This window comes from Lutra lutra, chromosome 16 (assembly GCF_902655055.1).
Source record: "Lutra lutra chromosome 16, mLutLut1.2, whole genome shotgun sequence".
Classification (NCBI taxonomy): domain Eukaryota; kingdom Metazoa; phylum Chordata; class Mammalia; order Carnivora; family Mustelidae; genus Lutra; species Lutra lutra.
In genome coordinates, this window is record NC_062293.1 from 45,013,872 (window position 1) to 45,027,165 (window position 13,294).

A 13,294-nucleotide genomic window follows, 5' to 3' on the forward strand; every position below is an offset into this window, starting at 1 on the left:
ACCAGAAGATAGAAGAGAGGTGTGGATTAGTTTCTCCCTCAGAACTTCCAGAAGGAACCAACCCTGCCAACACCTTATTTTGGGCTTCTGGCTTCTGGAACTATGAGAGAATAAACTTCTGTTTTGAGCCACCACATTTTGTAGTGATTTGTGAGAGCAGTCTAAGAACCTAACACAGGAGCCAAGGAATAAACTCTGCTGGTCAGAGGTGGGCTGTATAAACATCAATGAAAAGTTAACTGCAACGCACCAAAAACATCAGATATGTTTATATCCATGTGGTTTGATGATTTCTCTTTTCTTAGTGCACTTACTATCTTCGAAGAGCCTAAAAAACCACTGGTATGAATTGAATACTGGTAAATAAAGGGAAAGTTCTTAACCTTTCTTTCCTATTGAACTTATACCTCAGATTAAGGAAATCATTGACAATGGGAAATCTCTCTCTCTCTTTTTTAAGATTTTATTTATTTAAGTGAAACAGAGCACAAGCAGGGCAGAGGGAGGACAAGCAGACGCTTAGCCAACTGAGCCACCCGGGGCCCCAGGAAATACCTCTTTATAGCAGAATTTCAGCTAATAAATGAAGAAGAAAAGATTAGAATATCATTCTTTTATATCTCCTAATGAAATAAGGGATCTGGCATTGACCATCAATGGCTGCTGACATTACAAAAAAGAGACAAGCATCATGTATCTCCTGATAAAAGTACACAACACCAGGATGCCTGGGTGGCTTAGTCAGGTGAGCCTCTCAGCCTTTGGCTCAAGTCCTGATCACAGTCCTGGGATCGAGTCCCTCATTGGGCTCCTTGCTCAGCAGGGAACTGGCTTCTCCCTCTGCTTTCCACTTCCCCGGCTTGTGCTCTCTCATTCTCTCTTCATAAGAAATAAATAAGTAAAGTCTTGGGACGCCTGGGTGGCTCAGTTGGTTAAGCAGCTGCCTTCGGCTCAGGTCATGGTCCCAGCGTCCTGGGATCAAGTCCCGCATCGGGCTCCTTGCTCAGCGGGAGCCTGCTTCTCCCTCTGCCTCTGCCTGCCATTCTGTCTGCCTGTGCTTGCTCTCTCTCCCTCTCTCTCTGACAAATAAATAAAATCTTTAAAAAAAAAAAAAAAAGAAATAAATAAGTAAAGTCTTAAAAAAAAAAAGCGCACAACACCATCATGAAATAGGTTTTTTAAAAAGAGAGAGTGAGAGAAGAACCTGAATCTGATCAGGCTTCTACATCAAATTATAATTTACAGAAAATACAAGGAACAGAGGAACATGTTAATTAATACCTCATGGATACAATCAGCAAAACCCAACCTATGGGAAATTCTAGAGAGCAAACACTCCAGTTTCCTTAGGAAAAAAATTGCAGGAAGAGGGCAAAAAGAAATGGAAGGAGAAACCAGAGACAAGAATTGGAAAATAAAAACTTAAACAATACCAATTATCGATATCGGCTCATTAATTGTGTAACACTTTTACACCTGTTGTTGCGTTCCTTCATCTAAGAGCTCTTCAGGAAGCACTTACTGTGGTAAGGACCAGGCACTGTATTTGGCGTTAATTAACAGTAGTGAACAAAGTAGATAGTTTTTTACTGTCAGGGAATTTAGAATTAAAGGAGGAGCCAAGACAGTAATAAGCCAAGATGTTACTTCAATTTTGTGGTGAGCGCTAGGTAGGAAGTTGTCTACTGAAGTAGCTGGTCAAGGAGGGCGTCTCTGAGGAGAGGTGATATTGAAGCAGAGACCGAGGGTGAGCAAAGGAGACTGCCAGGTGAGGAGTGTGGAAGGGTTGGGAGGTGTGGAGTGGCAACACAAGGAAGCCGGTTAGGAAGGGTGAGCAAGGAGCGTTTCAGGAAGACAAAGTAGGAAGTGTGAAGTATGAAGGTCTTGAGGAGGTGTGTGTGAACTTGGTATGTTCCAGGACCTTAAGTTACAGCACAAAGTGAAGCCAAACAGGCTAGGGGGAAAGAAGATGTGAGCCAGAGAGCCTGACAGAACCCAAATCATAGAAAGTTTGGATTTTATTTTCAGTGTAACAGGAAAAGGCCACTGAAGAGTTGAAGCCTTGAAAGCCTTTACTGTAATTTGCTTCATCGGTCCCTTACAAGCATGTGGATTGTTTCCAGTTGTCACTAACATAAACAAGATCAGAATGGAAGCTTCATGGAAAGAGTATCTTCTCTGTTTTGTTCACTTAGTAATTCATATATACTCTTGTTGCAGAGCTGGGCACAAAACAGGCTTTCTGAAAATTGTGGTTGAATTCATGAATGCTGCAAAGAGTACTCGGGGATCTTTGTATATCATACTCATTCTCGTCGAAGTCTATTTCTAGATGTGAAATTGCTGTTTTAAAGAGTGTGTGTATTTACATTTCTGCTTTTTAAACAAATTACCTTCTGAAAGGTTACACGAATTTACACACCCCTAAGAGCATTTTTAAATTTAAGACAAAATACTCATTATTCTTGAGTTTGTGTAATCAATGGCTTTGGGAGTGTTGGGTGAGTCAGTTCCCAGGATCCTTTGAGATGTTTACAATTCTTGGTCAGTTGTCTTTTTCTTTGAGGCGGCTGGGAGTGTGGCCAGTGTTTCTCTCTTTGGCTGTAGGCTGACGAAGGCAGACTGTGTTTCTTTTGTTTACCTCGGTATCCCCAACACCTTAACATAGTGGGTGGCCCGTCGTAGTACTCAGTGAATACTTGAACTGGTTTTACTGCCGCTCACTGCCAGAGGCTTCCAGTACTGGTGAGCGAGCCTGCATTTAGTTCATGGAGCAGGGAAGATCCTGAAAACTGGGGTCTTTTTAAAATTAATGAAATGAATTGTCAGTGTGTCATAAGAGACAAGTACAGCCCAGGGCTAAAGGGCAAAGGTTCTGGAGGAAGTTTGACTCCTGGCCCTGCTGTCACACCTCCATTTTCTCTTCTGTAAAATGAAGATAATAGTAGAATCTACCTCATGGGTTGTGAGAATGAAGTGAGTTAGGACATGAAAAGAATTGTACCTGAATTGTACCAGAATTGTACCAGAATCATCAAACTTGGTAAATATTACGTGCTTGTATGATGATACTCCTTTGGATCATTGTTAAGCATGTTTTTCTCTCATTTTTAATAGCTAGAAGAAAAACTCAAGGAAAAAGTTGATGTAAGTCTGATTGAACGAATCAATCTGACTGGAGAAATGGATACGTTCAGCACGTACGTACCTTGCACATAATTGCTTAAGGCCTGCCCTTTACCCCCCACAAAGCAACATGTCTTGGGCTGTCGGCTTTAGGCCACCACAGAACCTAAGAGGTTTCCAGGGTCCCCTGTTGAATGAGGATTATTCTCCAGCAGTCAGTAAGAAGAAGCATCAGAAGCTAGTGCAGCTGCCTCCCATTTGCCCTTCTCAGATGCAGTCATTTTTAGCTTACAGGGTCTTTATTGTTGCCCTATCTAGAATAACGAAAGAGAAGAAATCCTCCCTTGACCATCCCTGCAGGAAGGTCAAGTCCAAGGCCTTCTGTCTTCCCCCATCGCCACCCCAAATCTACAGAGGGCCAGCTCCACCTTCAGTGTCTTAGAACACAAAGTGTGAGCAGCTTGATTTTAGTCAGGTGGGGGGAGGGGGATGGTTGGGGTAGAGGGTGTCCAAGAAGTTCGAACTATAAAGCCTTCTCAAAATAGTTCTTTCACTAGTGTTGCCTTGCAGTATTTTTTTGTGGTCAGTAAATGAGATTAAGGTAGGCCATTACTAAGGAAAAATCAAGATTCTCTTCTTAGGTCATTTCCTCTCCTTTTCCCAGCTTTTTTTTTCCCCCCCCAAGTTCTCATTTAAACATTTTGAACGAACAGGTGCTTTTAGAGAAAGAAGTGAAGGAGGGATTCTGAGTGGAGTGATTAGGGAGACTAGCCGTGAAATTTTTCGACCTGACTCAGTGGGAACACACCCAAATAAGACCAGGACATGCAAGCAAGAATGAAGAGCCAAGACGTTCCTCGTTGTCATCCATTCCTTTTTGAAAGCAAACTCGAGTTTTTCTGATGAAATGATGAAACTGATTTTGATATGGGTGCCTAAAAGATTTGGCAGGGGCTGTGTTAGTCATTCAAAAAGTTTTTTCTTTAAAGTGATGACCTCTGGGGCATCTGGGTGGCTCAGGCATTAAGCATCTGCCTTCAGCGCAGGTCATGATCACAAGGTTCTGGGATTGAGCCCTGCTGTCGGGCTCCCTGCTCAGCGGGGAGCCTGCTCCTCCCTCTCCCACTCCCCCTGCTTGTGTTCCCTCTCTCATGGTCTCTCTCTCTGTGTTAAATAAATAAATAAAATTTTAAAAAATTATTGAGTAAAGTGATGACCACTGTAATTTGTTTGATTTGCAGTGTCATCTCTAGCAGCATCCAGTTGTTGGTCCAAGATCTGGATGCTGCCTGTGATCCTGCCCTGACTGCCATGAGCAAGGTGAGGTTGGGGAAGCGCTTCTTCTTAGACCTCCAAGAGTGACCGCAGGTGCTTGCTATCATCCCTGGCCGGTGGCTTCTTCGGGTTCTTCACTGCTTCAAGTGTCAGCTGGGAGAAGACCAGAAGGCCTCTAGGAGATGAGTTTATCTTGTGCGTTAGGCCAATTGCTTGTACTCTGAGAATAAGACAGGGAGTAGGTATGTTTGGTAGGTCTTTGTTGAGCATCTGACACATGTGAAAAACCTTAAAGGGGTCTCACCAGAATGGGCGTTTTTGTTAGTGCTTACAGCAGTAACTTCTTATTCTTTCTGAGCTCCAGTATCAGCACAATAATATTTGATCAGATTGTGGACCTTGGTTTCCTGCTGTCATGGTGGCAAATCGGTCGGGCTCCGTCCCTTCCTGGAACACATGCTGCCTTATGTTACTGTTCGGCTTTGATGTGCCCTTTTCTTCCTAAAAGGACCCAAATTCCTGAATTGCATTGACCATACAGCCTATGGAAGACTCTCTTGTTCATTGATTAATTAAGTTGGAAATGGGCAGTTCTTTCTTGATTCTTTAATCCAAATAACATGAAGCTGTCTACGCTAGAATTTCTAGAACAGGGGTCAGCAAACTAAATAAGTTTTTTATTGGAACACAGCCATGCTCATTCATTTAATATTATCTGTGGGTGCTTTTGTGTTACAATGGCAGAAACACTTAATGGGTAAGTCAGTCATGAGACCATATGGCTCAAAAAGCCTAAAATACTGACTGTCTGGCCCTTTACAGAAAAAGTTTGCCAGTGCCTGTTCTCGAGGTATCAGACTCTTGTAGCAGTCTTCTGGAGAAAGAACTTCTCTGGAACCCACTGGACAGTAGCAGAGTACAGTGGAAAAAACACTGGTTTTGGAGTCAGATGGACCAAACTCTCCTCATTCTTCCTCTGGGGGTATTGAGCAAACAACCTCTGTGGGCCCGGGTGAACCCATCAGTACGTGAAATGCAGCTCTCTGCCCCCCAGTGTTGCAAGGACGGGGCATGAAGAAAATGACTGGCCTGGTGCCAATCCGTGTTGCTGCTCTTTCCCTCCGATCAGGAGGGGTGGCCGTGTCACAGGTTGTGTAAGCACACATTTGGTCTGAATTTAGTTTTGTAGTAGATTGTAAATATTTAACAAAAATAGGATGAAAACCAAAGCTTAAGCTGCAGGGTTTTACGAAGCTAACTGGGGAGTCCTGAATTGCTGATGTCACAGAGTTTCGATTCAAAAGTTTGATCCTTCCACCAATCAGATGTGGATATGTATTTCCAGGATTCTTAGTGTTTATGAGTAGCACATGAGCAGGCAAATTGAGGCTAACCCATTTTCTTAAAGGAACGTGGCTATGAAGATTCATTCTTTGGTCTCTGATTATGCCCTAGCTGCCGGTGGGCATTCACTGTGTCCGCGTGGGATCTGTTCCAGCTGCCATCTCTCCTGGACTGCCACACACTTTAGATCAAAATGCAGCTGGTAAAAGAATTTTACATTTACCAAAGGAAGAGTGGATTTTTTTTTCCCAGTAAAATAACAGTTGTAGGGGAGTTTAACACTCCAGGTGCTGCTTATATGAACTGTCAGTTCATTAGTGGATTTCCCTCGCACTCCCCCCACCACCACCCATTTCTCCCCCAGACCCACACCAGCAAATATTAACAGAGACCATACCTCCAGAATCTTTTGTTTATATCATAGGAAAACCACAGACTAGGGAACGCAGCAGCTGGGAGACCATCACTCTTTGTCTGAGTCTTCTGGAGTTCTAGTGAAATGAGATCCATGTGATGAAAATGACCAGATATAAACAAGCCAAATGGTCACAGATTGATTCAACACACACTCAGTTATTTGTGCCTGTGTCCTGTTTTGTGTGGTTTCTTTAGGACTTCTTAAAACCTGTGTTGTGATAATGCTTATTTTTGTCTCCCAATTCCGTCATTTTTGCCGCTAGTTGGGCAGTTCAGTTCGGACTCTACCCAGCACAGTGCTGGGAACTGCAAAGCTGGGGAAGACATGGACCTCACCCCAAGGTGCTTAGATTTCGGAAAGTGTGGGGTAAGAGATGTGTGAGGTGAGAGGACTGCTCAAATAACAGCAGTATAAGGTATAGGAAAATCACTACTGTAAGAAAAGTACAAAATGTGCCCTCTTTTAAAAGAGGTGAGAGTTCATCTCTCTGTTCGTATCAAGTAGGGAAGCGAAGAAGGTCTTCTTGAGGAAGTGGCGTTTTAAAAAAAAATTTATTTATTTGACAGAGAGAGCACAAGCAACAGAGGGAGAGGGAGAAGCAGACTCCCCACAGAGCAAGGAGCCCAATGCGGGACTTGATCCCAGGACCCTGGAAACATGACCTGAGGTGAAAGCAGCGGCTTAACTGACTGAGCCACCCAGGCATCTGCTTTGCCCATTTTTAAATTGGGTTGTCTCTTTGTTGAGTTGTAAAAGTTCCTTTATAGTCTGAATACTAGACCCCTTACCAGATATATGATTTGCTCCGTTATGTTCTCCGTTTCTGTGGGTTGTCTTTTCACTTTCTTGATTATGTCCTTTGAAACACTGAAGTTTTTAGTTTTGTTGAAGTCCAATCTTTGTATTTTATCTTTTGGTGCTATACTTTTGGTGTCCTATATAAGACACCATTGCCTAATCCAGAATTACAAAGACTTATACCTGTATTTTCTTGTAGGCTGTTTATAGTTTTAGCTCTTACATTTGGGCCTTCAATCCATTTTGAATTAATTTTTGTATATGGTGTGAAGTAAGGATTCAACTTCATTCCATTGCATGTAGATTTACAGCCATCGCAGTACTGTTTGTTGAAAAGACTATTCTTTACCCATTGGATGGTCTTAACACTCTTGTCAAAAATCAGTTGACAATAGATACACAGGTTTATTTCTGGACTTTCCGTTTATTCCATTGATCTCTGTGTCTGTCCTTATGCCAATACCACACTGTTTTGATTATTGTAGCTTTGTGGCAAGCTTTAAAATCAGGAAATATGAATCCTCCTTGTTCTTTTTCAAGATTGTTTTGGCTATTTTGATCTCTTGCAGGGGTGCCTGGATGGCTCAGTCACTTAAGCATCCAACTCTTGATCTCGGGGTTATGAGAGTGAGCCCCGTGTTGGGCTCCACACTGGATGTGGAGCCTGCTTAAGATTCTCTCTCTCCCTCTCCCTCTGTCCCTCCCACCCCTTCTCTCTCTCCCTCTCAAATAATAATAATAATAATAATAGATCTCTTGCAGTGACACCACTTTTTTTTGTCTCACCCGCAGTGTTCTTCTCCCTAAAAACACCACATACCTAGACTGCCTCTCTATTTTGTTATAGCTGTCTCCCCTCTTAAGCTTTGAACAGCTTGAGGGCTGTGTCTATTCATTTTTGGATCTCCAAGGCATAGCTTAACATATGTAGTATTCCCTGAATGACTTGGAAGGTAAAGAGGGCAAGAAGAAGAACTAAAGTTTGGGGACACCCATTTGACCAAAGAATGGTGACAAAGTGAGATATAGATGACCCTAGGATAGAGGTGGTAGACATAGAGTATTGTTATAGGAAATGGCAGGATCATAGATTGAAATGTTTAGGTGCATACAAGGGCTGGTGAAGATATGGTGCTCCTTGATAGTACTCAGTAATAGGGCTCCTTTTTTTTTTTTTTTTGAAGTTTTTAATATTTATTTGTCAGAGAGCACAGTAGGGGGAGCGGCAGGCAGATGGAGAAGCAGACTCCCCACTGAGCAGGGAGCCCGATGTGGGGCCTGATCCCAGGACCCTGAGATCATGACCCGAGCCAAACACAGACACTAACCCACTGAGCCACCTAGGCGTCCCAATAAAGAGCTTCTTATTTTTTTTTTGAAGATTTTATTTATTTGACAGAGAGACACATAGCGAGAGAGGGAACACAAGCAGGGGGAGAGGGAGAAGCAGGCTTCCCACTAAGCAGGGAGCCCGATGTGGGGCTCAATCCCAGGACCCTGGATCATGACCCGGGCTGAAGACAGCCGCTTAAGGACTGAGCCACCCGGGCGCCCCAGGGCTTTTTACTTTAACAAGTAGCATCCTGTAGCTGATCGAAGGCAGGTCAGAAATAGGAAATGCCCACATCTAGCTATTAGCTCCCCAACTATAGACAAGAGGCCTGCTGCTGGAAAAGGAGAGGAAAACAGAGTGGCACAGCTTGGTAGAAGTACACAGGAACAGCCTTAAACAGGCCAGGCCCATATGGTGGAAGTGAAATAAGAAAAAGAGTTTAACGGCCTCTCTGAAGTTCTGACTTTGAGATTACAGTAATGTGGGTAAATTATGTCAAAATGACCTTTCAGTCTGCTATCCCTCCCATATTGCTTTATTTTCTTAGATGAGTTCTATGAGATGGTAATAAGTTATTTATGGAGCACTTTACCAGGAATCAGCACCCAAATGGAGTATCTCATTCAATTCTGACAATAAATTTACAAGGTACCTGTATTATTTCCTTCTTCCTTTCTCAGATAAGGTTGCTTACTCAGAGAAGTCAAGTCCCTTGTCCCAAATCTCTTAGCTAGCAGGTGGGAGAGCCAGGATTCAAATTCAGGTCTCTCTATGGAGGATTGTACGATGCCATACATACAGAGTAAGAGTAAGTCCTTTTGACAAACGTGGAAACTGAGACAAAAGTAGCTTAAGTAATTTGCCTTAAAGTGTAAGGGCCCTAAGTTGGTGTATGCCTGGTATTGCTGGATTTATGTAAATAATCATGCTTCCCTGATCACGAGCTCTTCAAGCATCCACAAGCATCCTGTTTGAGATTCATCTTCAGCCCTTCTCGATCTGACACCATGGCTTTCCTACAGGGGAGAAAAGGGACTGAGTGGCCAACCCAAGTATTCTAGTCTGGATATTTCTCCCTGAAAAGCAACGAACTGTCATTCTGGTGCGTTTATTTTCTTTTTCATAATATGCCCAAAGCCATGTAACCTTATAACAGGGAAGCCAGAAATAAAACCAAGTCTCCTGATTCTTGAAAAGGCAATTGCTTGGGATGCCTTAGTGGAAATATAAAGTTCTGTCTTTTAAATGTAAATTCTATAAATCCTTAGCAATTAGCTACTGTAATTAGGCTTTTTAAGTAGGATTTTTTTTTTAAGATTTTATTTATTTATTTGACAGAGAGAGATCACAAGTAGACGGAGAGGAAGGCAGAGAGAGAGAGAGAGAGGGAAGCAGGCTTCCCGCTGAGCAGAGAGCCCGATGTGGGACTCGATCCCAGGACCCTGAGATCATGACCTGAGCCGAAGGCAGCGGCTTAACCCACTGAGCCACCCAGGCGCCCCTTAAGTAGGATTTTTTTAAAAATTCTGTGTCTTCCTTAAAAAGAAACCATTGGTCACATGGTACCTTCCTCACTATGTCCTTTTTCCTAGGGCTTCTCACATCACTAGGTTAAAAGAATCTCTCTGTCCAATATCAAACACACTTTGCCTTTTGTCCATTAATGGTAGTCTTGGGGGGGGGAGAAGAAAAGAAACTGAACAAATTAAATTTCCTTACAGTTTGGCATGTAATTTCTATTCTATTAGGTTTTAAGATTGTGAACATGTACTAATTTAAGAGGCTGCATTACTATCCCCCAAAAAAGAAAGAGCTAGAACAGTCCTCAAATCTGTTCTCATTTCCTCAGTCATTAAAATGTAGATCTATTTCAGGAGGCCCACAGAACTCTATGGTTAATCCTCAAGGGGCTCCAGTGTGGCTCAGTCCATTAAGCATCTCCCTTGGGTTCAGGCAATGATCCCAGAGTCCTGGGATCAAGCCCCACATTGGGCTCCCTCAAGTTCTCTTTTCCACTTACAATCAAAATATATCTTTCTTTTTAAATAAATAAAATCTTTAAAAAAAAACTTATCTTTCTTTTTTTATAGAAGAGATTACCTTTTTTTTAAAGTCTTTTACATTCTTTTTTTTTTTTTTAAGATTTTATTTATTTATTTGACAGAGAGAGAGATCACAAGTGGGTAGAGAGGCAGGCAGAGAGAGAGAGGGAAGCAGGCTCCCTCCTGAGCAGAGAGCCCAATGCAGGGCTCTATCCCAGGACCCTGAGATCATGACCTGAGCCGAAGGCAGATGCTTAACCCACTGAGCCACCCAGGCTCCCCAAGAGATTCCTTTTTCATTATGACCAAAACATATCACCTTCATTGTAAAAAATCCAATTTTTTTTTAAAAAAGAAAATTTAAATAACTCAATTAATAGATTTATTTTAGTCTTTTTATGCATATATTTTAAAAATATAAGTTCATACGGTATGTGCTCTTTCATAACTTTTTTCCCATTTAGCAGGTTTTAATAATTTTCTGTGTCATTCAATTCAGAGCTACAGTAATTTATAGTGATTGCATAATTTTCCATAGTACAGAGTATTTGTTGTTTAAATAGTAACAATAGGTTAACATTTACCATGGAATTAATACCTGTCAAGCACTATGTTAAGAGCACTCCATGTGTCATCTTTCAGTAACTGTATGGATTATAGATATTATCATCCCAGTTTTACAGCCAAGAAAACCGAGGTTCAGAGAGGTTGGGTAACTTACCTGGTTGGACAGACAGTATTAGAACTCTGGACTGGCAGACTCCAGATTTCCTCATTTTAAGTATTCTAAGGTACTCTTTCCCTTAAAATGTATGTGATCAACTCACTTTTGGTAATTATTTCCAATTATTTACATTTAAAAACAGTCTGGCAGAGCGCCTGGGTGGCTTAGTCAGGTAAGCGCCTGCCTTCAGCCCAGGTCATGATCCCAAGGTCCTGTGGGACAGAGTCCCGCATCGAGCTCCCTGCTCAGCCCAGGAGCCTACTTCTCCCTTACCCTCAGCCCCACTCCTGCTTATGCTGTCTTGCTCTCTGTCTTTCAAATAAGTAAAATGTTGGGATTGATAACAGGGTGATGGGTATTGAGGAGGGTACTGGGTGTTATACATAACTAATGAATCACTGAACACTACATCAGAAACTGATTATGTACTATACAGTAGCTAGCTGAACATAATAAAAAAATAAATAAGCTATATGGTAAGAACATCAAAAAAATTAAGTAAAATCTTAAAAAAAACAGTCTGGTAATAGACAGCCTCACATATGTGGGTGACTATGTGGGTATTTTCTAAACATTCATAATTATAACATCAGATTGTCCTAAAGGGAATTGCAGAGATCAAAAGCTATGTAAAATGCTAAAATTTTTGGTAGAGATTTCCAAAAGTTGTACAGGGGTGCCTGTGTGGCTCAGCCAGTTAAGCATCCAACTCTTGGTTTCAGCTCAGGTCATGATCTCCCTCTTGGGAGTTGGAGCCCTGCGGAGAGTCTGCTTCCTCTCTGCCCTCCCTCCCACCCCTGCTTGCACGCACTCGCTCTCTCTCTCTCTCTCTCTAAAATAATAAATCTTAAAAAGAGAAATGTTGTACAAATTTACCTTTCTGTTGGCCTAGTAGTGAGTAAAAAATACATACATTTATCTTCTTAAAGCCTTTATTACTCCGCTTTCTATTCTGGATCTTCTTGATTTTCCCCTTTAAGTTAAGGAACGTGTGTCTTCCTCCTGTCACTGCCATCACCACCACCAAGTCAGCTGCATACCTGCAGCCTCATATGTAAATTTTGCTTGCTCCGATGCCTTCAGCTAATGTCAAGTTCATTTAGGGTGGTAACACTTTTGGAAAGCAGCATGGTAAAGTGGAAGGAGCATGGACTCTGGAGTTAGATGTACCAACTTCTAGACCTCAGCCCTGCTAACTTACCAGTTATGCTTCATTAGGCAAAGCATGTCTTATCCTCAAGTCTGTCTTATCTGTAAAGCAGGAGTAATATTACCTCCTTTACTGTATTGTTATAGGCAATAAGTTAATGTGAAAATGTCAACCACGTGATGCATGATCACACAGGTGCTCAAAAAATGTTCCTTCTCCCTTTTTAATTCCCATGAAGTGCTTGATCCACTGTTGTGGACGCACGAGGTACCTATAAATACATCAGATGCTTGTTGCAGGAGTAAAAGTAGCCCAGACAGGCATTTGAGTGCCTGTGAGTTGCCTGGGCAAGGACTGTCCTTGGGGCCCAGTGGCCCGGCAGCCTAAACCACACCAGTAGACTCCGATTGTCTGAAATAGCCCCCAGAATCCACGTGTGTCAGTCTATGTTCTCTATCTCTAGTTCCATGCTCAAAATGAATAGGTAGGAATTTGAATTTGAGGAAAAGTAGCTTCTCAGGAGAGGCCTCTCTCCAAGCTTCATACAGCAACAGAGAAAAACAATGTCCAAAGTAAACTGATTGCAGAGCTCTGTTCTCTGATTGGTGGACTGGTCAGAATTCTCTGCTGCAGTGGGCTCTCGCTGGGAAGTGATTATCTCCCGGGCCTTCCCTGTAAAGTGGTAACTAGTATCCATCACATGCTTGCTCCTCAGATAGCAGAAACCAGGGTTGTGGCCCTGGCCCCACAGTCTCTCTCTGTTCCTTAGTGCGATCATTTCCTTGCGTGCTGTTTCTGTGAGTCCTGTATCTTAATCACAGCTTCTTTGGCAAACTGTTTTTCTTGTTTATACAGGAACAGTCCTATGAAACCCCACCCAAACAAAAAGCACAAAAGGAAAACCTTTTAAGTAGGGCAGGGTAGATTTTAACTGTCAAATGCAGAGTTTACCTGGAAAAGTTGGACTTTTATTCCTACTGATGGCTTTTCATGATGTTTGTTCCTCTAGTACAAGCTACTTTTTGTTGCCTTTTTTGGAAGAGAACTTTGCTTGGTCACTGTATATTTCATTAGCATCTCCCTG

The 13,294-nt window shown here is 42.3% G+C and overlaps 1 protein-coding gene across 2 annotated transcripts in view; it reads left to right on the forward strand.

Annotated features, from left to right (window-relative positions):
- VPS53 (VPS53 subunit of GARP complex) overlaps positions 1 to 13,294 on the forward strand; it is a 137,436-nt gene that overhangs the window by 95,755 nt on the left and 28,387 nt on the right. For both annotated transcript variants that reach the window (XM_047706057.1, XM_047706058.1), the window contains 2 exons: positions 3,118 to 3,200; positions 4,368 to 4,446. In XM_047706057.1, coding sequence (XP_047562013.1) covers positions 3,118 to 3,200; positions 4,368 to 4,446 — 162 coding nt within the window. The remainder of the gene's footprint in view (positions 1 to 3,117; positions 3,201 to 4,367; positions 4,447 to 13,294) is intronic.